General features: G+C 33.3%; 1 protein-coding gene across 3 annotated transcripts; it reads left to right on the top strand.

Annotated features, from left to right (window-relative positions):
* Nucleotides 1-24,063, top strand: LOC140444267 (uncharacterized). Of its 3 annotated transcripts, none has more exons than XM_072536024.1 (2): nt 1-613; nt 22,863-24,063. In XM_072536024.1, the coding sequence occupies exons 1-2, from the start codon at nt 265-267 to the stop codon at nt 23,915-23,917; spliced, it is 1,404 nt and encodes a 467-aa protein (XP_072392125.1). In that variant the 5' UTR covers nt 1-264; the 3' UTR covers nt 23,918-24,063. The 3 variants fall into 3 exon arrangements, with proteins under 3 accessions (XP_072392125.1, XP_072392121.1, XP_072392117.1); XM_072536020.1 differs by lacking the exon at nt 22,863-24,063 and adding an exon at nt 21,154-22,857; XM_072536016.1 differs by lacking the exon at nt 22,863-24,063 and adding an exon at nt 16,947-21,142.
* The last annotated feature ends 637 nt before the right edge of the window (nt 24,064-24,700 follow it).

The raw sequence follows: 24,700 nt of genomic DNA on the forward strand, positions 1-24,700 counted from the left end.
AGTATATTATTTGATATTATTCTCAGTCAGAGATATGCTTACATATCTCTGATTATTCTTTTTAAAGCGATATAGTGTGGCACTGTGTCCGAGGCCCGAGCTAAGCGAATGGACCTTACCTTAACGATAACGATTTCATTAATTATAATTATCATGTTATCGTTATCATAGTACCAAGGAATATAGACGCATATAGTACATAAAAAAATGCACAGTCTTTTGGATTTGGTGTCCATTTTTTCATAGTGAATGAAATCTATATAAATGTCTTCGAACAGTATGGAGAAACAGGAAGACATTTACACAAAAAGTGAAGTATCTAATATAAAATGCGAAACCGACTTAATAAACGATAACGATGGTGTGGTATTATTTCCAGTTACGAATGTTATGATAAAAAATGAATGTAAACAAGAAATACTTCTACTTGAGGATAATACAACTAATGATTCGAAGGATTGGTTCAATCAAATGAATACGGCAATATCCATTGAAAATGTAAAACATGAACGAATTGAAGATAATAGTAATTTGATAAACTGTAAAATTTTGAAGTCTGAACCAAATATTAAGGATAACAAAGACCTAACTGAAGAAAATCAGAGTCAATGTGGTATGTATAAATCAGAATAGTTTTGGGAAAGTAATTTTAAAAAAAGTAAAAGTATAGGTAATCATAATCATTTGGAAACTCTAATTATAAACATTACAAAAATAGTTTTGTTCTTATGAGGGTACTTCTTTAGAATATATCTTTATTTTTAAATATAAATAATCTCAATTCAACTATTACACTATTGTGATATCGATATTAAAGAGAGACTTGGAGATTAGCCTAAATCTTAAATACCCTTTGTGTTTATTATTATAAAGGCTCATATTTTAGAATGTTTTATTGTGAGTGTTGTTTTACATGTGGGTGGCTTGTTTCTTTATGTGACAAATGTAGTTCAGTCAGAAAAAAGTGTACACTTGAAAGTTTATTATTCTGAATTAATAATTATAACCAAACCTTAAATTACCAGAACATAGGAAGGAACATATGTTTTCATCATTATTAAATAAGTTTGATAATGAGATTAATGAGTGTTCATTTTTATTAAGAAATCCATAGTAGAACACTACAAATTAAATTTGTAATTAATTTTAATAGTAGTAAATAATATATATATTTATATCAGTAGCTTGGTTCTAAAAGGGCCAAAGTCATAAAACGCTGTTTTTGGGAAACTGCTTTAGAAGATTCTTATACAAAATGATCTACAGTTATTGCTAATATTTTTTATATTGCAACACTGTTTTTTTGTCTTGTCATTCTTACATAGATTACGGAATGTTTGGCATCAGTAAAACTGACCCACATTTGTTTTTTTTTTATTGGAAATATGACATTGGCCCTTTTAGAATAACAAAAAAATACTCCAAACTGTTACTTTGGCCCAATTAAGGAATAATAACATTGCAATAATTTGAAGAGATTAATGTTTATTTTATAAAAACATAGTCACAATCAGTAGGATTACAATGGTAATATTAAACTGAAGGTAATATGGACGACTACTCTCCTCAACGTAAGGTAACATGTCTTTCAGATGTTGTGTTTTATTCGCTGGTATGCCCAATGGTTTATCAGAGATTGGTAACAAACGAGTAGTTCCAGAATTTCTAGTTCTTGTTCTTAATAAGCTCAATGTTTTATAAGGCTCATCGTCGGTAAAGGAGTTTTTGTATTTCATCACGCCAAGATTTTCACTTGAATAGTAAATAAGTCTTATTTTAGACCACACCACTGGTTGTCCTTGAGTATTGGTTTTTGCATGCTGAAATTTGCCAGATAATAATGATTTAAAACAAAGAAATTCTTCTTGCTTCATTTCTTGAACAAAAATTGGTGGTTTTCTGGGTATTAGACGAATAAGGTTAGCCCAGTCTCTAGGAATATCTATCCTGGCAGTAGTAGAATTTTTAGTTTTTTCTATTGCAGCATGTATAGTGTCTGCTTCCATGTGAGTGTGTCCGGGTACTAGAAATTTGTGATAAATATCAATCTTCCTTCCTTGGTGTTTGGAATGTTCAATAACGGTAAGAAGCATAACTGATAGTAAAATATTTCGATTTTGCCCAGGGCAGCAGTCGCTATACATAATGATTTTATCTATATGAGAGGGAATACTATTTAGGTAGGTGTATAGACAGGAAGCAATTTCTTGTCCACCTCTTTGAGCTATAGTTTCATTCCATAGGTAGCATTTAGCTGAGTTTGTAGTTCCTTGCGTCTCAAAAATGGTAAGGTTCAGAGTCCATAATTTTCTTTTATAGAATGAAATGCTGCTTTTTAAGTAGGGAGTGAGCAAACATTTTTGTAGGTCAAAACTGAATACCACCAAATTTGGATTAAGTTTGCAAGCCAGTCTATCTTTCTTTTTCTCTTCATAAGCAAACTCTGCTAAGTGTTGATGTTGTAATTTTTCACTTTCAAGTTGGGCTCTTTCATTTTCATCTGTAACGGATTTAAGGAGTAAAGAAAACTTATCGCAAGTAGTACACATATCATTATACGGTTTTTTAAAACACAAGTTATATTCTTCCACGAAAATTTGTCTGTACAGTGATTCGTTTCTAGGTGTTATGTTGTTTTCTTGGCAATACTCACAATATAGCCTATACATTTTTGAAATAGAAAGATCGGGAGGCAAATATTTCTTTGCAGTTTTCTCTCGAGCGTAGTGACTTTGAAACGAAGGAAACATCAGAATGTGTTGCCTTATTACATCTTTCTCCTCTTCCTTTATTTTTGGATGGTTCGTATGTTTTCCACGACCATCGCTTGAGCAAATATTTGATGTTGAGGAACGCTTTCTGTTCATTATTACCCGAACTTTTTTTAAGGTTACATCTAACGTTGATAAAAACATAACTTGGCAAACCTCAATTCTCTCTGAGTTACAATCTAAATAATATTGCCTGCTATACTTTCTTCTACTTGTTTCATTACGGCCTCTTATTCTTTGTACTGCCTTCTCTCTTTCTTGAATGTGACTGGCAATAAACTGATTTTGAGCTTCCCAAGCAAGATTATAAAATTCACTAAAAATGGTCTGCCTTTCTTCATTTGATAATTTTTCAAAACATTTCTTTCGGCATTGACATGGATTTTTTAAAGATTTCTCTGAAATCTTTTTACCTTGAATTGTAACATATTCTTTTCCAAGCGTTTTTAAGTTCTTTCTTTTATTCTTTTCCCAATTATTTGGATTACGCTTCCTTTTTCTAATTTGTTCTCCGTCCAGAACTTTTTTTCTTCCTCTTCTATAAGAAGTTTCATTCCAGACAGTCAGCGTATGTTCTGATTCTGCAGTAATATGATTGTCTTTTTGTATTTTACTAGGTTCTGAGTTGTCTGAGTCAGAAGAGTCACTATCATAAGGTTCAAATTCATCACTTGAACTTCCATCAAAAGTCTTAAATCGTTCTGAGTTATCATCTTCTTCTTTATATATCACAGAAGATTTCGACCTCAGTTTATTCTTTATTGTATTTTTCGATGATGATTGTTCAGTTGTTATATCTTGTAATTTATTGTCTGAAACAAAGAGAGCAAAAAATTAATTATCTGAAACAAAGAACTATTTACATTGGTTTATCTACCTGGCGAAATGCTTATTCGAGGATCATAGTTTTCTTGTAAAACAGTCGAATCATCCTGTTTTGGAGGCAGCGGCACATTATCTAAAATTTAAATAAAAATTGTTATTAAATTGCACTAAGTGATTTGAAAATAAGATTTATAGGACTGAAATGTCTTAGCATAAGTTACTAATATTCATACAGTCGGCCTAGTCACTAAATTTGTCCTACATGGTACATTTTTTGAGTATACAATTTTTTACTTAGTTATCATTTCGTCCTTACATCTAAATCTTGTAATATTACCAATTTTTAAAATAAAGTTAACCTATTTACTTACCGGCTTGTTTATTTGCTTCCATTTTGTCTAACTTACACAAGTTAACAAGTTTCTTTCCACGGTATAACTGCTCCATCACTTTTTGTATTGTAAAACACACACTCAGAGGCCTCAGAGCCACTGTCGATTTTTTAATACAAAGATTAGGTACTACTTTTGCACTCACGATAATGTGTATAGACAGAAACCTAACCTAGAAATAAGGGGCCAATGTCAAATCAAATCGAAGAAGGTTTTGTTAAAAAAGGGCCAATGTCAACATTGGCCTGTATAGAAATAAAATTTTTAGAAGCATTGAGGCTGAAGTCTACATTGGTCCTTTTTGCTTTAAAAATTAGTGTTGATTAGAGATTGACATTGGCCAAAAGTAATGCTGTAAGTCTCTTGTTACTCTATCTAGACATTGGCCCTTTTTACACAGTGTTGTTTATTTGAAATCTAAGACAAAAATGCACTTATGCCCAAACAGTCTAAAATTGACATTGGCCCTTTTAGAACCAAGCTACTGATATATATATATATATATATATATATATATATATATATATATATATATATATATATATATATTATTGTGATATTTAAAGTCTTGGTGCGCCAAGCAATAATTAGCTAATTAATTTTTTTGATTAATTAAAATTATTTAAATGATATGATTATGACTATCACAATTTTTAATTCTTTTATCTCAGGGTTAAATTCGTGCTTCAATATCTATGCTATTACATGTGAAAGGTAAGGTCCAAAGAATACCGGAATAATAAAAAACACATATGATCTAACACTATATATTGAAATAAAAATAATGAAATAATTCACACTCAAAAGTTTTCAATAAACAAATCTCATATAATGATTCTCAAAATTTTGTTCTACGTACGTGAACAATCAAAATTAATGGTACAAACAATATTAATTGAAATCTCAAAATCCCAAACTATTCTAACTCTCCTAATCAAAATATTTATATCCTTTCTAAATTAAGTGTAAAAATTGTGTTATCAATAAAAGAAAAAAACTGCAGAAAACAAAAATATCTCTCTCTGATGATGAGTGGTCCAAATCCTTGTTCCTTGTAGACTATATTATCTCCTCTCAAACGCTTCCTATGTAATCAGCAATCTTACAACAGATTGTTGCAAGTATATCGTCCTTAATGATCTCCTTCAAAAGCACAAATCATTCAAATTATGATAGCCTTTCTCCTCTCGATAAACTGAATCTCGTTGGCCCGAGTGAAAAATGACTCTTGGAATATCTTCTCTTTACGATAAACTGAATTTCTCGTTGGCCTGAACAGTGACTCTTGGAATATAAGTAGAAAAATATGACTTACAATATTTTGCTGCTTCAGCTTCTGTCAGATACACTAACTCCACAAAAACTCACTAACATTCAACACTACTGCTTGCTACTTCTCGGGAACCGCCAGAGAACAATCACTGTTCGTCTTACAGACTTGGAAAACCAACTGATTATCTTTTCTCTCTCCTAAATCTAGCTAAACTTTCATTCCTACATACCTATCCCACCTTTTTCAATCTCCGCCAATCAACACTCGTCACAATTCCCCCATTTTTTCATTTCGATAACAAACAAATTTTTACCTATAATTATAAAATTTCCTAAAACTTATTTACAAATAATATTTTTCTATAGTTCTTAAAAACTAACAAAAACCTCTTTCTAAAATCTCTTCTATTGTCTTTAATCACTGCATTAATGTATTTGGAAAACCCGGTTCAATTGTCTTTGGATTTCACTTAAAATTATGCGGGTCACTCAAGTATAACAAAGAAATAATTTATGCATAGCTTACATTTTGTTTAATACAGGTAATCCAAAAATTTAAAAACTTTCCTTCTTCGAAATGTTTGTTGGTTATTCTTTCTGAATTATTTTAATGTTTTTTGAACTTTGAAATATTTTAAACAAACCAATATTTTTCTCGATTTTACATATCATAACAATATATATATATATATATATATATATATATATATATATATATATATATATATATATATATATATGCACAATAAAGACAATTTGTACCCTGTAAAGGTTTATAGGACAGTTGAAAGGTAAAGGTTATAAGCATACTGGATTCAACTTGACATTTAAATGATTTTAACATTAAAATTACTGACAAAATTGTATAACTATTTATTGAGGTGCCTCAAAACGAACAATATTTATACTGCACATTGGGGAATGTTCTTAGTATGAATCAGCCATATAACCAGTAATTGCCTGGTACCTGGTTGCCGAATAATCACTTGGAAAGCTAAAATAGTTGCAGTTTTGGAAAATTTGGGAGGAATAAAATAACCAATACTTGGTTCAATGAGAGGATTATAGATTTTATTAACAAAGTAAATGTATGCTTGTATGGAATGTGTAAATCAGAAAATACAAAGGTTTAAATGCAAAAAAAAAGATAGATGGGTTGTTGTCACTGAAAAAATCGTGATTTTGTTTTATTTTTTGGTCCAATTGTATTTAAAAAAAAAATTTCGTCACTCTGATATTATTGAAAAGTTTTTAAATAAGTTATACAGACTTATTTCTAGACTTATTATATAAAGTTAATGCCTGTTGAAGTAAGGTTGAATCCACAATCATATCTTTTTTTCTTTCAATTAAATTTTAAACAATAAACACAATTTAAGCTATTGGGACGAATAAGATTTTATCATTGATTGTTACCCAATAGTATTGCCCATTTAGGAAATAAATGGACTATTACTTTTGCTGACAATATTGCTGAGATATATAGGGAGCAAATACAGACACTGTTCATATACTACTAAAAGCAAAATTAAAGATGAAAATAATCAAAACGAATATTAACAAGGAAAGGATTTTAAATTAAATTAACTATGCCAAATAATTAAGGCAGGAAACTGGGTGTATTGGAAATATCACTGACTACTTAAAGACAAAAACCTGAGCAAAGAAACAAAGACAAAAATATATAAATCAACAATGATAGCATATGAAACGGAAGTAATGTGTCTTACGAAAAAATATTAAGAGAAACTAAGAATAATTCAAAGAAAAATTATAAAAAGACAAGACCTAATAAAGACAGAACAAGGAGGGGCGGTCATTGTCTTATGAAGTTTTATCATTGAATTGATTATAGTTGATCTATTTGGGTAGTCTTGTTGCTCTTCATTGATTTTGTTTTTCCATTGATCGTATTGGTAAATCTCCTTGTTATCAAATTAAGAGTTGTGTTAAACAAGGTGATACAGTAATTAGTAGAATGTTTACTATTTCCTTTTTTAGTTTATAGTTTTTTTTTGATTAGTGGTATTTGTAATAAAAAATTGTCCAGTATCAGTTTTTTATCTGACCCAAAATTTGATGATATTAAAGGCCTTATGCTATGAATTTGTTTTGGTATTATTTATTTATTTGTAATTGATCATTGACCTGGTATATTCAATCAAGTGTAAAACCTCAACAATTGTGGGAGAGAAACATTTTAAGGAAGGTTAACCCCATTAAGATAGGCAAAGTGCACTCACTACCAGAATTCAATTTTTTACACTCTATCTGATTAAAATATAAGACTTAGCCCAATTTTAGACCACCGTCCACTCCCACTTACCTACCTTTACCTACTTACCTACCCGTATAAAAAGCCATTTTTTCGTTTTTATTTTTTCTTTTTGGGTGGGTTGTAATTAATTTAATAATTTCAAAAAATTCATACCTATTGTTGAAGCTTTTAGAAATCTTATATATTTTTATAGACTTGTAGACATAGACATATAATACAAGATATACTGACTGCTGTAATACAGTAGCGTTCCCCCAGTGCTATTGAGAAAACTGACGCAAAGCAGTTCCAGCATCATGTTGACTACAATAAATTTAACCACCTCCGCATTGAATCTGAATTTGAATTCTCTATTACTTTCTTAAGTAATAGTTAAGTAAGAAGCTTAATACTTTTCTGATTGTTGTGTACTGACCCCCTAAGTCTATTATTCAGTTATTCTTTCAAAGATTGGAATCCTTGCTTGTAAAAATTTCACAAAATACTTTTAATATCTTGACAGGTGACTTTAATATTGATTATCTGGATTCATCACATAGCCATGTTATTACCATTACAAATTTACTTAATAGTTTTAATATAAGAATGCTGGTTACCGATCCAAACAGAGATAACAGCAAATTGGATTATATTTGTACTAATCTATATCCAGATCTGGCTTTGTTTAGAGTGGTTCCCTATTTTTCATCAGATCATGATCCCATTTTATGTGAATTTCCCCTTAAGAATTCACCTTATACAGCCAGATGGGGTAGGATTTTCAGCAAAAGTAATTTTGACAGGTTTATCAAATTATGTAATTAGGAAGATTGGAATAATATTTTTTGCTCTCCTGATTTGCTTTATCAATTTCATCACATTCTCATGAAGATTTTCAATTTAGCATTTAAAAAAAGAATTCTTAAATCGAAAGGTAACAAAACTTGGGTTACTAAAGGAATTAAAATTTCCTGCAAAAACTTAAGATCGTTAAATTACATTAAAAAACATATAATATACAGTGATGAATTTTTTATATATTTATATAGGTCCATATATAGAAAGCTTGAAAAGAAAATATTACTGCTCGGTAAACAATGCATTTTTTAAATAGAGTAAACATTACAAATTCCTTTTATTTTCTTCCCACTAACTCTGCTGAAATAAAAAATATACAAGGCAATAAAAATTCTATGGCTGCAGGCTGGGATGATATCCCATCTAAAGTTTTATCCCTTCTTCCTGATAATCTGATAATTTAGCGATTGTTGTGAAAGGTGGTGACCACGATTTACCTTCTAATTATCGTCCTATCTCTTTGTTACCGTAGCTTTCAAACGTTGTAAAAAATTGGTAAAAATCCGAATGATGACTTTCTTACAAAAACACAATTTACTTTCTTCCTTCCAATTCGGTTTCAAGTCGTTAAAAAGTACATATGATGCCATCTTCAAATTCATGGAAAAACTATACTTGGACTTAAATAACGATTATGTTGCTGCCGCTGTTTTGTGTGATCTATCTAAAGCCTTTGACTGTGTCAATCACAAAATACTTCTTAATAAACTGGAAAGATGTGGTTTTACAGGCACTGCTCTAAAGTGGTTCAGTTCATACTTGGAAGACAGATGTCAGTCTGTATCAATCAATGAGCGCTATTCTAATAATATCTTTATTAATTTATTAATTGTGGAGTACCTCAAGGCTATGTCTTGGGTCCTATCTTTTTCTTGATATATTTTAACCACATTACTAACCTCGACATTCATAGCCGGTTTACTATATTTGCAGATGACAGCACAATTTTATGACAAAACAAGGACTCTAAGGTACTGAACAAGATTATTAGACATTTAATCATTTGACATTTAATTTTTCAAAAACCAAATGAATTTCTTTTAAGAACGATTTAAACAACATTATTCTGGGCAATGAAGGCATTCGTTCTGACACCGTAAACAAATTTTTAGGTCTCTATATTGACAATAAACTTAAATTTGAGCAACATACTGTATGTTTAAGCAAAAAGATATCATCGGGTTGCTTTGCAGTCAAATCAGTTGCTTACCATTTAGATTTCAAGATTGCAAAAAGTGTTTATGTCGCTCTAATTGAATCTAATTTGAGATACGGTATTGCCTTTTGGGGTAGCTGTTCTCTTCATCATTTTAGTAGAAATTTTATGCTACAAAAGAGAGCACTCGGATATTTATGCAAGGTCAAGTTAAGTACATCATGCAGGCCTCTGTTCCGGAAACATGGTATGAATTAGCGTGCTTAATTTTTAAAAAACAAAGATGATATTCGAACAGATTCCTCTTATAAAACTCGTCTAAATTATGTTATTCCACTTCCAATTCCATCTTCTACATTAATTAAAAAATCATTTATTTACACTGGTAAGAAAGTGTTTAATCACCTACCACTCGATATACGATCCTCAACCAATATTTTTGTATTCCGAAGAGCAATTAAGAAGTTTTTATTATCTAAATGTTATATTATAGAGTATAGAGGAATTTTTTGAGGACAGTTGCGCTAATTGATATATTTTTTTATGGAAATTTTATAATTAGTTGGTATTTTAATGTATCTTGTGCCTTGTTTGTACTATATCATGTTGTGTTTTATAAATGTAAACTCATTTTAAAAACAATAAATTTCTCTCTCTCTCTCTCTCATCTCTGTCTAATAGGCCTTCTCATTGGTCATTTAGGTCATATGGTCGATAAACCTAACAAATTATAAAGAAATGCAGGGACTGCTTTGAGTCAGTTTTCTCTGTCACACTGGGGGAACGGTGTGACAGAGAGAGGTCCAAAGATTAATATTTTTATTATCGTTTCGTCAAGAGCGTGTAGTTAAAAGTCCCTCTTCGTAATAAATTATGTTTGGAGTTAGAGTATCTGTAAATTGCCATAAACATTTGAACGCTTCTTCTTAAACTACCCCACTTAAAAGCGAACTTATATAATCGCTTTCAAAATTTAATCAGGTCTGGCGTAATTAAAATAAGAATTTAGACTTTCCCATGTCAACGAAAACCAACCGCTTTTTTCAATTAGCTTTGGCGAGGTTATAAAGGAAATACCAAGCCCATTTTATATCTCGTGCTGTTTAGTTGTGATGAAACCTGCGTAAATTTATATGGTGAGTTAATAACTATTCTTTGCCAATCTACATTCAGATGCAAAAAAATCGATCCATGGGTATTATTTGCTGAAAAAAGAAAACGTTTGAAGATATTAGTTTTAAATCAGGTATATATGCAAAAGTATATGTTAGATTAAAATAATTTTTACAGATTATCCAAAAAAATCATTTATTTATAGAGACATACGCCAAAACTCAAAAATACAAGACTATACAAAACTTTCGGAAATTAAGAAAAACATTGATAATAAATCAATATCTAGTGTTTCCCCCTCGGGCCCTTATAACAGCCTGTACACGTCTAGGCATTGAGGTAATTAACCTCTGGATATCAAATTGATCCAATTGGTCCCATATTTCTTGAAAAGCCGCTGTAAGTTCAGCCAAGTTGTTTGGACGGAGTACTCGTGCTCGAAGACGTCTTCCCATCATATCCCATATATGTCCTATGGGATTGAGATCGGGACTGCAAGCTGGCCAGTTCATACGGACAATTCCCACCTCCTTTATATATTTTTTGACGATTCTAGCACGGTGAGGACGCGCGTTGTCGTCCATAAAAATAAAATTAGGTCCAATGAAAGGAGCAAAAGGTACCACATGCTGATCTAAAATACTTGTTATGTATCTTGCAGCAGTCATAGAACCTCTATCTACAATAACTAACTCAGTATGAGCTTCTGAACTGATACCAGCCCAAACCATAACGGAGCCCCTCCGATAACTTATTCTTTCCGCAATATTACATTGAAAATATCGCTCTCCGTGTCTTCTCCAAACCCTTTCTCGGTCGTCTGGTGACCTTAGAATCTGGACTCACCTGAGAACAATACATTGCTCCAATCTGCATCACTCCAGTTTTCATGTTCTCTTGCAAAAGCAAGGCGAGCTCTGCGATGTTCTATGGATAGTATTGGAGATAGGGCTGGCCTTCTGGATAATAAATTACCTTCTACAAGTCGTCGACGAACTGTCCATCTGCTCACATCCACATTTCTCACTTAGCTCAGACGATTTGCCAGTTCAACTGAAGTTAAATGCCTATTTCTCAAAAATGATGGGACCAGAAATCGATCATCTCTTTCGGATGTTACCCTTCTAAGACCTGATCCTGGTCTTCTTGTGAAGTTACCGGTGTCACTAAAACGCCGAACTGCTCTTTGAACCGAAGATCGACTAACACCCAACATTTCAGCTGCATAATATTGGCTACGACCATCTTGAACTAAAGTCACCGCCCTTGCAGCCTCTGTCGGAGTTAGAGACATTTAGGAAGGATAATTAAATAAAAATATAACACGTTTTGAAAATAAAATCACTACACTAGTATAGTTGTTGAATTAAAAACAACATTCAATAAATATCTACTTGCTTCAGACCCTTTTTGACAAAAACCTGAAATACCAATTTGTTTTAAGAAATATAAAAAGCAATATTAAAAATAATATTTTATTTCTCGTATACGAGGGTACACCTAAATTTACATACGTAATTTAATATCTCTAAAATTATACAACTTCAAATAAATAAGAAATAAGGAATGGATCGATTTTTTTGCACCTGAGTGTATATGAATTCGGTAATTTTGCTTTAGAAAAGTTATCATTCAGACGTTTTTTAAGTTTCTTTACAATGGTGTCAGCAAAATCTTTAATTTTATGAGGTGCAACTAAATCAGAAAGTATTGAAAAAGTTGCAGAATATTCTATGTACATTTTAAAGTTTTCTTTTTGTGCATTAAAATTTTCCAATGTAACGTACAGTATATAAATGTATGGACACAAAATAGAAAAAGAATGGAATAATCACATAAGCAGAATGGAGAAGACCCGTGCCGTCAAAATAGCGAGAAGTGAGTCACCAATCGGCAGAAGAAGTATCGGACGACCGCGCAAAATATGGGGTGACAACCTTCCATAGAGGTATTAATCTGTCAATGAACAAGCAGAATTGCTTTTAAAGAGAAAGAAGAAGAAGAAGAAAATTTTCTAATAAAATGAATAGTATTAGAATTTGAAGTACTTTTCAAACTTTTCTACAGTTGATCATAAACCGTCATTTACCATCATAAACCGTTTGAGTTGATCTGGATCCATGGTTGATATTTATCTTAACAATCCGGTCATTCAATGAAGTCTTAAGCTACTGCAGAGTCAATGACTTACCACGTTGCCAATTTATTATAACTTTCGATAAAATAATTAGACGATTTTTATAATCATAAAACAGTACGTTAAGTTTTGTTTTATATATTGCAAACTGCACAAAGCGTTAAAATGGGCAACATTACCTCGTACAAGGTAATTGTAATTCTCCGATCCTCTCCGACATCTTAGATTCCTAGACAGAAAACGAGAAAACGAAAACCATTTAGTAACACATAACAACGCAAGGGATGTGCATCTACGTCCGTCGATTTTTGTTTAGCTTGCGTATACCCGGTTCATTTCTTATAACATAAACTCGATAAAAATTCACTGACCTTTATAAGGCGGTGCATTTGTATCGGTTTTTAATAATGTGAACAATTTTTTGTGATTGAATTAAAAATAAAAGCACATTTCTCTAAAAAGATAAAACAAAAAATATACTCTTATTGAAAATAAAAAAATATTCCTAATAAAATAAGGAATGATTCTTTATGCCCTAGAGAAATGATTCAAATATTTGAACTTCTACGGCTGAACAGTATCCCAATCTTTCATAAAAATTTCTGCGGACAGATGTAAGAGTTTCTGCTGTAACAGAATTGGAGACTTCTCTCATTCGGTTTTTTAATTCATCCAAATTTTGGGCTCTAGCCTCAGGATGATCGTAGATGATGCTTTTTAAATGTCCCAAAAAAGAAGTCCATGGGTGTAAGATCTGGAGATCGCGCAGGCCACTTAATATTGCCTGTTCCACTGATAACTCAATTCGAGAAAGTATTGTTAAGTATTCCCTAATCATTCGAGCGAATTGAATTGTGAATTGAACAACCGTCTTAATAAAACCAAACATTCTTCAGATTTACATCAGGAAGATTGAGAATAGTGGGAAGAACATGATTCTATAACAAATCGAGGTATACTCACTCTACTATTCAAGTTGCCCTCGATAAAAAATGGACCTATTATGTGGTCTCCTAAAATGCCAGTCCAGACTTTTACTTTTTGAGGACGTTGAGTTCGGTAAACAACACTTCTGTGCTGGTTTTCCCGCGCCCAATACCTCGTAATGAAAGGATTATATCTCCCTACTAACGAAACAGAAGATTAATCAGTAAATAAAATGTTTTTAATAAAATTGGGTTCATCATTAGCCTTTGTTATTAGAGTTTCACAAAACTCCATTCTTCGAAAGTAGTCGTCTGGATATACTTTCGTTGTAGAATATGTTTTGTAACTGTTCAGTGGAAAACGGAAATCTTGAATTCTTCCAGTTACTTGTTGCTAAATATTATTTGGACTTCCCGTGGTTTTAGTAAAGAACACAAGACCGTAAATTAAAGTATTTAATACTTCTATGTAAACGTTATAATATGAAGAAAACTTAATTGTTTTTAATAATGCAAATAAAAAAATATTACAAATATATTAATATTATACTACATGTTGTTACTTCGATGAATTGAAACAGAATGCGTTTGCCGGAGGAGGGTTGGTTTTACCATCTTTCCGTTAAGAAGTAACGGGACTTCTTACTTATCTTCCCTTAGCGACAAGCTGTCGCCAAGCCATGCTTGCGCCGTTCCAAAGACGACAGATCCGTCGTCAGATCATTTAAATTTTAACATAAGCCGCCCCCTTTGAACGCCATAAGGGGGTTCAAAAAACTCAAATGTATAAAGTCCAGAAGTCAGTATGAAAAACTAAAGTTGATTTTCGTTCGGTAGTACACATAACTTCACAACCGGACGTTTGTATACGCCAGAGTTTGTTTTTAGCGTTACACTACGCACAATTCCGTCACTGCCGGAATGGATGTCAGTTACTCTACCTAAGGCCCATCTAAGAGGTTCCAGTCCATCTTCTTTAACAAGTACTAGAGAACCAATCTTGAGAAGGGAACTGCATTGTTTCTTCCACTTGACGCGTTGCTGAAGAGAAGAGACGTATTCTTTGGACCATCGTGTCCAATAACATTGCACCATTTGCTGGACCTTTTGAAATCTGCTCAATCTGTTTTCCATAACATCTAACAGATTGCGGTCAGGAACTGATGTGAGAGGTGATCCAACCAGAAAATGTGTAGGTGTGAGAGGAATTAGGTCTGAGGGGTCATTAGACATAGGAAAAAGAGGTCTGGAAATGAGAATTGCTTCAATTTGAATCAAAACAGTGGAAAACTCCTCATAGGAGAGAACAGTATTGCTAGTTACTCGTTTAAGATGGTATTTTACCGATGAATTGAGTATAATCTGCTTTCAAAGTTGGGTTAGAGTTTAATTTCTTTTCTAAAGAGAAAAAACGTTTGGTAGCTGAAATCTCTGAATTACCAAGATTTGATAGAGGTAACTTTAAAGGGAGACAATGAATCTGCCTGTAGAATCAAAGGAAGTAGTTTCTTTAAAGTGTTTCTCACATTGAAGTTCTTCTTCAGAAAAGAACTTGGTTTTTGGACATTCTTCAAGTTCCCAGAATTTCTGTAACCGATTTTCGAGATTTCTGTTGCTAGAAAAGTGACAATTTGTTTTGTTACGAGAAAGAAAGGGTATAGGACCGGATACAATCCAGCCAAGCTTGGTTTTGTGTAAAGTTGGTTGACCATGTGATAGCTTAATTTGACCAACGCATAAAAGATCCCAAAATGTGTCTGCACCGATTAAAATGTCTATAGTAGACGAAACGTTAAAGTGTGGATCGGCGAGTGTAACATTAGAGGGAATGTTTAGAGATTCCCTGTTTAGTGTGACAGAAGGCAGTCTACTAGTTATTTCAGGCATGACTAAACAAGAAATTGTACGTGTAAAGTTCATTGTATTTGATTTGAAGGTAAGAGAAGTTTTAAGATGAACCACAGAATTTGTTTGATTTATGCCATAGACAGAAAAATCAATTGCAGTTGTGGGTAATTTTAAAGTATTAAGTAACCGTTGAGTAATGAAATTACTTTCCGAACCACTGTCCAACAGTGCACGAGCTTCATGCATGTTGCCTTTGGAGTCAAAGACCTTAATTAATACAGTAGACAGTAAAATTTGCGACGAGCTAGCAAAATGGTTGTGAGTTGTTAAGGAGTTTGTAGTTTGATTGGAAGGTGTTGAGAAGATGATGCTTCCAAATTTGGAGTGTTCTGAATATAATTATGAAAATGCAAAAATGACGACAGATCCGTCGTCAGATCATTTAGATTTTAACAGAATATACTTTCGTTACAGTAACATTGCCAACATCGTAAAAAGTTAGTTACGTTTCTCTAGTTACGTTTCTACTTGAATGTATTGAATCTACCTCGATTTTTGCACAAATTTGTGTATCCCGAAATTCTCTTTCCTCAACTTTTTCTGGCGACACTTCTTGAGCGTGACATTTGTTGCAATTACCACCATAAAACCATTTTATTATTTGAACCTTTTCTGCGGGCGTATAAACAGACATATTGTTTACAAAAATAAATTAAAAATCTACGCTCTTATTACTTTAAACAACGACTGTCTTCTTCTTCTTTCAGTACCCTGTCCGATTATCGAACGTTGTCGATCATATTGGCAATAATAACTTTGTTTACGGCGGTTCTAAATAAATTAGCGGTGGTCTCTTGATACCATTCTCGGAGATTTCGGAGCCAGGATGTTCTTCTTCGGCCTGGGCCTCTCTTTCCGAGGATCTTACCCTGTATTATGAGGTGTATTTTATACAAACACAAAAACAACCACTGTATAATGACAAATTATTTTCGACGGGCAACGGAGGTTCGTGGAAAGTTGACGGAGCGCAGTGTTGCCATTTATAGGTTGTATATCTAAGTTAAAACTTAACGTACTGTATGACAACTTTTAACTGTATTGATATATTCATGACATAACAAAAACATAAACATTGCGAGGTGATGCTATAATAAGAGAGCATATTATAGCAACCCACCAAAAAAAGATCACCATCACAAGATGTAAAAAAATTAATTCTGGGAGTAAGGGCATTTTGCCTAGATTACAGCGAGTAAACTTTAACTTCCGCATAACTTTTAGTATTCTCTACCACATTGTAACATAAAACTTTATGAAGAAAAAATTTTACTTCAAGGAATATAAACCCTTTGTGTCCTTACAAATTTCTTAAGTAATTATAATTTTAGGTTCCTTCTCTGAAGAGATACAAAGTGAGTTGAGCGCGAATAAATGCTTGTTAGAAAAGGACACAAAAAACCTTGAAAAATCTATTGAAACTCATATAAGGGTGAACAGAGAAGAGAAACGTTTTGAATGCGAAGTTTGTTCCAAACGCTTTACATACAATTATGAGGTAAAATCGCATATGAGGCTTCATACTGGAGAAAAATTTAAGTGTGAACTTTGCCCTAAAGAGTATTTTAAGAATTATTCTTTAACATCACATATGAGGTGGCACACTGGAGAAACTTTCTCATGTAAAATTTGCTTTAAACAATTTATAACGAATTGTAGCTTAAAAATTCATATGAGAGGACACACCGGAGAAACGTTCTCATGTAAAATATGCTCCAAACAATTTTCAACAACCTCAAAATTAAAAGCGCATGTGATACGACACAGTGAAGAAAGACGTTTCACATGTGATGTTTGCTCCAAGAAATTTTTAAACAAAGGTAATTTAACACGACATATGAGATGGCACACTGGAGAAACTTTCACTTGTAAGATTTGTTCAAAACAGTTTGTAGACAATCATTATTACAACGTCCATATGAGATTGCACACAGGCGCAAAACCTTTTCAATGTGAAATTTGTTCAAAACATTTTTCACATAATTCCGCTCTTAAAGTGCATATGAGGTCACATACTGGAGAAAAACCTTTTACATGTGAAATTTGCTCTAAACCGTGTATAACAAGTTCGGATTTAAAGATACATGTGAGAAAACACACTAAAGAAATGCCTTATGAATGTAAAATTTGCCCTAAGAAGTTTGCATCAAGTAGTAGTTTAAACAGTCATATGATCGTACATATTGAAAAGGTTCCTCGCAAGTGTGAAATTTGCTCAAAACAGTATAAAAAAAATAAAGATTTTCAATTGCATATTAAATCACATACTGTAGACGAAACTTTTTCATGCGAAACTTGCTCAAGACGATTTTCTACAGATTCTGAGTTGAAATTTCATACGAGACTGCATGTCGAAGAAAAACCTTTCACATGCGAAGTCTGCTCCAAAGGATTTTTCAGCAATAAAACGTTAAAAGTACACATGAGGGTGCATACTAGAGAACTTTTCTCGTGTGAAATGTGCCATAAACAATTTTTAACACAATACAAATTAAAAATACATACCCGAGGGCATTTACGAGAAAGACCTTTCCCCTGTGAAATTTGCCCTAAACAGTTTTCGATTAATTCCGACCTAACTTCACATATGAAATGGCACACTAGAGACGTTCTTTTTACATGTGAAATTTGCAGCAAACAGTTTGTCACCAAGACAGTATTAAAGACCCATATGAAAACGCACAATGGGGAAAAAGAATTCTTATGTGAAATTTGCTGCAAACAGTTTTTTACCAACACGTCATTAACTAAACATATGAGGACTCATACAGGGGAAAAACCATTCAAATGTGAAGTTTGCTTCAAGTGTTTTGCACTAAGGTGCGGATTACAAAGACATAAGTCTGTGCATGTAGGAAAATAATTTTTCAAGTGTGAGATTTGCTCGAAACAGTGTATCTTAAACTAGGATTTGCTTCTTCTTCCCGTGCCGTATCCTCATGGGAAGTTGGCGATCAGTCTGGCCCACATAAACTTGTTTACAGCGCGCAGCGGTTCTACTGTCTGCCGTCTCAGATTTTTCAGCCAAGAGATTCGTCTTGGCTGACATTTTTGTTGGTTATAGTAACTACTATTCGTTCATGAATGTAATTCTTCTATATACTCCTTCCATCTTCATATTTTTTATTTGTTAATATTTAGAATACTTTGTCTTTTGAACCACCTGATTGTTTGTTTAATTTTCTTATACATATTGAATGATCATGCTTTTCTTCAAGGTCTTCGATTTCCACACTCATGGTTATTGGTGGTCATTAGAAGATCCATAGTAGTTCTTGCTTCCTTTACTTCGTTTAAAATGCTCTCAAACTCATTCTGCTATAGCCAATTCTGACTTGATGTTTTTCCCGTACGTTATTATTTTAAGTTTTCATGTATCAATTATTTTTGTTTCTAACCTGTTATTTGTTCTCTTTAGTCTCTTACAGATTTCAGCAAGAGCTTTGCTACGGCTTCGATGAATTGAGACGCCGATTATATAAATAAACGGCGAAAGGAGCAAAATTCGTGTATGAATTGCTATCAAACAAGTTTCCGTGTATAAATTGGTATCAGTAGACTGTTAGCAGATACAAACTCGTACACGGAAAGCCAGCGAATGTGTCCTGCTATTTTCACTTCTCCAATGGTAGCTGCAAAAAGCACCACCAAGGCTACAAAATAGGTAGCGCTTTTTGCAGCTACCACTGGAGAAGTGGAAATAGCAGGACACATATGAGTTTGTATCTGCCCGACTGTCTGAAGTCGTAGGGCACACAGAAATACCGTTATAACAGTATCTTCTTCTTCTTCAGTGCCTTATCCGGTCCGGGTGTTGGCGATCATCAAGGCTATCATGGTTTTGTTGACTGCTCTGCGAAACAGCTCCGCTGAGGTCATCCCAAACCATTGTCGGAGATTTTTCAACCACGAGATACGACGGCGTCCCGGTCATCTTCTGCCAAATACTTTACCCTGCATAACAAGTTGAAGAATTCGATATTTTTCTTCGTTCCGCATCACGTGGCCGAGGTACTCAAGCTTACGTTGTTTAATTAAATTAAGCACTTCTTTTTCTTTTGTCATGCGCTGTAGGACCTCAACGTTGGTGACATGGTCCACATAAGATATTTTTAGTATTCTTCTGTATATCCACATCTCGAAGGCTTCGATTCGTTTTTCAGTGGCTTGCGTCAGTTTCCAGGCTTCAGCTCCATATAGTAACACTGGAAGAACGTAGCACCTCACTATCCGCATCTTGGTTCCCAAACTGAGATAACTGCAGCACAGCAAGGATCTCAACTTAATAAATGTAGACCGTGCCACTGTATAACAGTATATTGATACCTATTTATACACAAAAAGTTTGACGAATTGTGCTCATTTCGCCGTTTCTTTATATATTCGGCGTCTCAATTTATATATATATATATATATATATATATATATATATATATATATATATATATATATATATATATATATATATATATAAACCTAGAGCTAAGATTAATACTATTATAAAAATTAATATTAAACTCACCAGTCTTCCGGATTGAACCGCGTCGATATCCATTGAGCCGAGCGTTCGACATCCTCTCTGATGTCTTCTTTAGGTCTTCCGAGGTTTCAGTCTCCCGAGCCCCCAGACACTACTACACTCACTAGTCACTTCACTACTACGACTGGGACCAGGGAACGATTCATTTATACCGTCGATGGTGACGTGACCTAGGTGGGGATTTGCGCGAGAGTTAGCGCGAACATTTTCGACAGTGGGATTTTGATTAGAGGATGGAGGGGGCGATATTTTCTTTGTGAGAGGTCTCCATGTAGAAGGTAACCGTATGGCGTCATCTCTTTCATTAAGGCAATTTGGTCTTTTTTTCTATTTCTATGGCTTCTCGGATAATTATTGGTTTATAGAATTGGATGGGGGCTATGGTTCTGGAGTTTTCAAAATCAATTTTGTGATCTGTATGAAGATAGTGGTGACCGAGAGCTGAAATTGAATCGGAATTGCGAACAGAAATAGAATGTTCATAAATCCTATTTTGCTTAAGGACTTTATATTTAGAGTTGCGATGTTCAATCGTGTGGTTTTTAGCGATTTCTTGCTTCCCCCAGATTCCACGAAGCTGTCCTTTTTTCCAAAGGAGTGGGATTTGCCATTACTGTATGATCTACTCACCTGGGGACCCACTCATTTTTTTAAATATCGCCATATTCCTGTTAGGAGGAGGATACAGGATTAAGGAAGATTAATGGTGCTGCCTTTATAACATAACATCTTTGTACAGTCATATAACATGCACATATAACATAACCTTGCAATCACACACTTGAGAAATTTTCAAAGAAAGAATTAATAATTAATTAACCTTTTGAGGCATACATATATGACGATATCTCATAAATACTTAAATATAAGTACATACATACACTGCTCGTTAGAGAAAATGATCCACCCACAAAAATTTAGAAAAACTTTTTATCGTTTCTAATCTAATACTGCTTTATCATAGTAGCAAACGGAAAAATAAGTAATTATAATTTTAGGTTCTTCCTCTGAAGAAATACACAATGATGCTAACAGGGATTTAAACTCGAACAAATGTGTCGTTGAAGAGGACACAAAAAACGTTGATAATTCGTTCACTTGTGAAATTTGTTCCAAAAATTATTCATGCGAGCGTAATTTAAAAAGACATATGAAGTGGCATGATGGTAAAAGTGTGATATGTGAAATTTGTTCTAATGAATTTACAGCAGAGTCTAAATTGAAAATTCATATGAGAGTGCACACCGCAGAAAAACCTTTCGCGTGTGAAGTTTGTTTCAAACGGTTTACGAATAGTTATGAAGTAAAATCACACATGAGGCGCCATACACGGGAAACATTTAAGTGTGAACTTTGTCCCAAGGAGTATTTAAGGAATTTTGCTTTAAAATCACATATGAGGTGGCACACTGGAGAAACATTTTCATGTAAAATATGCACCAAACAATTTTCAACAACTTCCAACTTAAAAGCGCATATAATAGGGCACAGTGGGGAAAGACGTTTCACATGTGATGTTTGCTCCAAAAAATTTTTAAACAAGCACGATTTAAATCGACATGTAAAATGGCACACTGGAGAAATTTTCACGTGTGAGATTTGCTGCAAACAGTTTGTAGACAGTCATTATTTCAACGTCCATATGAGATCGCACACAGGCTCAAAACCTTACCAGTGTGAAATCTGTAAAAAACATTTTTCACAGAAGTCCGCGGTAAAAGTGCATATGAGAGTACATACTGGAGAAAAACCCTTCACCTGTGAAGTTTGCGCTAAACCGTGTATAACAAGTACGGCTTTAAAGGTACATATGAGAAAGCACACTAAGGAAACGCCTTTCGAATGTGAAATTTGCTCCAAGAAGTGTTCAACCAGCAGCATATTAAAAAGACATATGATCGTGCATATTGAAAAGGTTCCTTTCCCATGCGGAATTTGCTCGAAACAGTATAAAACAGATAAAGATCTTCAATTGCATATTAAATTGCACACTGGAGAAGAAACTTTTTCATGCGAAACTTGCTCAAGACAATTTTCTACAGATTCTGAGTTGAAATATCATATGAGATTACACACCGAGGAGAAACCCTTCACATGCGAAGTTTGCTCCAAAGGATTTTTTAACAATTCTACGTTAAAGGTACATATGAGGGTGCATACTAGAGAACTTTTTTCGTGTGAAATGTGCCCTAAACAATTTTTAACAAAATACAAATTAAAGATACATACCCGAAGGCATGTAGGAGAAAGACCTTTTCCATGTGAAATTTGCCCTAAACGGTTTTTGATTAATTCCGACCTAACTTCACATATGAAATGGCACACTAGAGACGTTCTTTTCACATGTGAAATTTGCAGCAAACAGTTTGTCACCAAGACAGTATTAACGAACCATATGAAAACGCACACCGAGGTAAAACCATTATCATGTTAAATTTGCTGCAAACAACTTGATACCAAGACAGTATTAACTAAACATATAAGAACCCATAACGGGGACAAACCATTTTAGTATGAGAGGTGCTCGCGGGCAATTAAGAAATCTTCACATAAAAAAATTAAATAGTTTATTAATCTCTTTATAATCTTTTAAACATACATACGAAACGAACCACCCACAAAGATTTAGGAAAACTTTTTATAGTATTAAATCTCATCCTGCTTTACCATGAGTAGCAAATGGAAAAATAAGTAATTATGATTTTAGGTTCTTCCTCTGAAGAAATACTCAATGATGCTACCAGTGATTTAAACTCTAACAAATGTTTCACAGAAGAGGACACGAGACACGTTGATAATTCGTTCACTTGTGAAATTTGTTACAAAAAGTATTCACGAGAGTGTAATTTAAAAAGACATATGACTTGGCATAATGGTGCAGAAAAACCTCTTGCGTGCGAAGTTTGTTTCAAACGGTTTAAAACTAATTATGAATTAACATCACATATGAGGCGTCATACTGGAGAAACATTCAAGTGTGAACTTTGCCCAAAAGAGTATTTTTCAAATTCTACTTTAAAATTACACATGAGGTGGCACACGGGAGAAACTTTTTCATGTAAAATGTGCTCCAAACAATTTTCAACAATTTCCAAATTCAAAGCGCATATGATAGGGCACAGTGAAGAAAGACGTTTCACATGTGATGTTTGCTCCAAAACATTTTTAAACAAAGGTAATTTAACACGACATATGAGATGGCACACTGGAGAAACTTTCACGTGCAAGATTTGCTGCAAGCAATTTGTAGACAATCATTATTTCAACGTCCATATGAGATTGCACACAGGCGCAAAACCTTACCAGTGTGAAATTTGTTCAAAACATTTCTCACACAATTCCGCGGTAAAAGTGCATATGAGAGTACATACTGGAGAAAAACCATTCACCTGTGAAGTTTGTTCTAAATCGTGTATAACAAGTACGGATCTAAAAGTTCACATGAGAAAGCACACTAAAGAAACACCTTTCGAATGTGAAATTTGCCCTAGGAAGTGTGCAACAAGTTCCACGTTAAAAAGACATATGACAGTACATATTGACAAAGTTCCTCTCACACGTGAAATCTCATGCAAAACTTGCTCAAAACCATTTTCTACAAATTATCAGTTAAAAGTGCATATGAGAATACATACCGAAGAAAGACCTTTTACATGTGAAGTTTGTTCCAAAGGATTTTTTAGCAGTTCTACGTTAAAAGTACATATGAGGGTGCATACGAAAGAATTTTCCCGTGTGAAATATGCCCTAAACAATTTTTAACAAAATACAACTTGAAAATACACATGAGGAGGCATACAGGAGACAGACCTTTCCCTTGTAAAATTTGCCCCAAACGGTTTGCAATCAATTCTGACTTAATCTCACATATGAAATGGCACACTAGAGATGTTCTTTTCACGTGTGAAATTTGCAGTAAACAATTTGTTACTAGGACAATATTAAGGATCCATATGAAAATGCACGCTAGAGAAAAACCATTGTCCTGTGAAATTTGCTGTAAACAGTTTACTACCAAGACAGCAACAACTAAACATATGAGAACTCATACGAGGGAAAAACCATTCAAATGTGAAGTTTGCTTTAAAGATTTCGCGCAAAGTTCTATGTTACAAGCGCATACAGCTGATCACACAGGAAACTAATTTTTTAAGTGTGAGATTTGTTCGAAACTGTGTGTCAAAACGAGGATTTTTCACTCATCTGAAATCACGTACTTAAAAAATTATTTATGTAAATTTATTAAGCTTTCAAGCCATTTACGAACTCCCTCCCATATCAGTTGGCCCATCGTTAGATTGATAAGAAAATTAATTTTTAGAGAACAAAAATAAAAGCGCAGCGTAAATTTTAGAAATTTTAATGCATCGAGCAACATTTTTGAATTTCCTAATTATAGAAAATATTTTATAACATAATGAAAACTATTGATTAAACAGAATAATAATAAATTTTAAAAACGCATACTATATGTCATAATACCAACAAAAAAAATGTGAAAGTTTACCACTGAGTTACATACCCTTTATTTTTAATGACATTCAC

This window comes from Diabrotica undecimpunctata, chromosome 1 (assembly GCF_040954645.1).
Source record: "Diabrotica undecimpunctata isolate CICGRU chromosome 1, icDiaUnde3, whole genome shotgun sequence".
Lineage (NCBI taxonomy): Eukaryota > Metazoa > Arthropoda > Insecta > Coleoptera > Chrysomelidae > Diabrotica > Diabrotica undecimpunctata.

Coding starts and splice junctions, on each gene's coding strand:
- LOC140444267 (XM_072536016.1), top strand. CDS start 265: ATGTCTTCGAACAGTATGGAGAAACAGGAAGACATTTACACAAAAAGT. Junction 614..16,946: donor AGAAAATCAGAGTCAATGTG/GTATGTATAAAT, acceptor TTATAATTTTAG/GTTCCTTCTCTGAAGAGATA.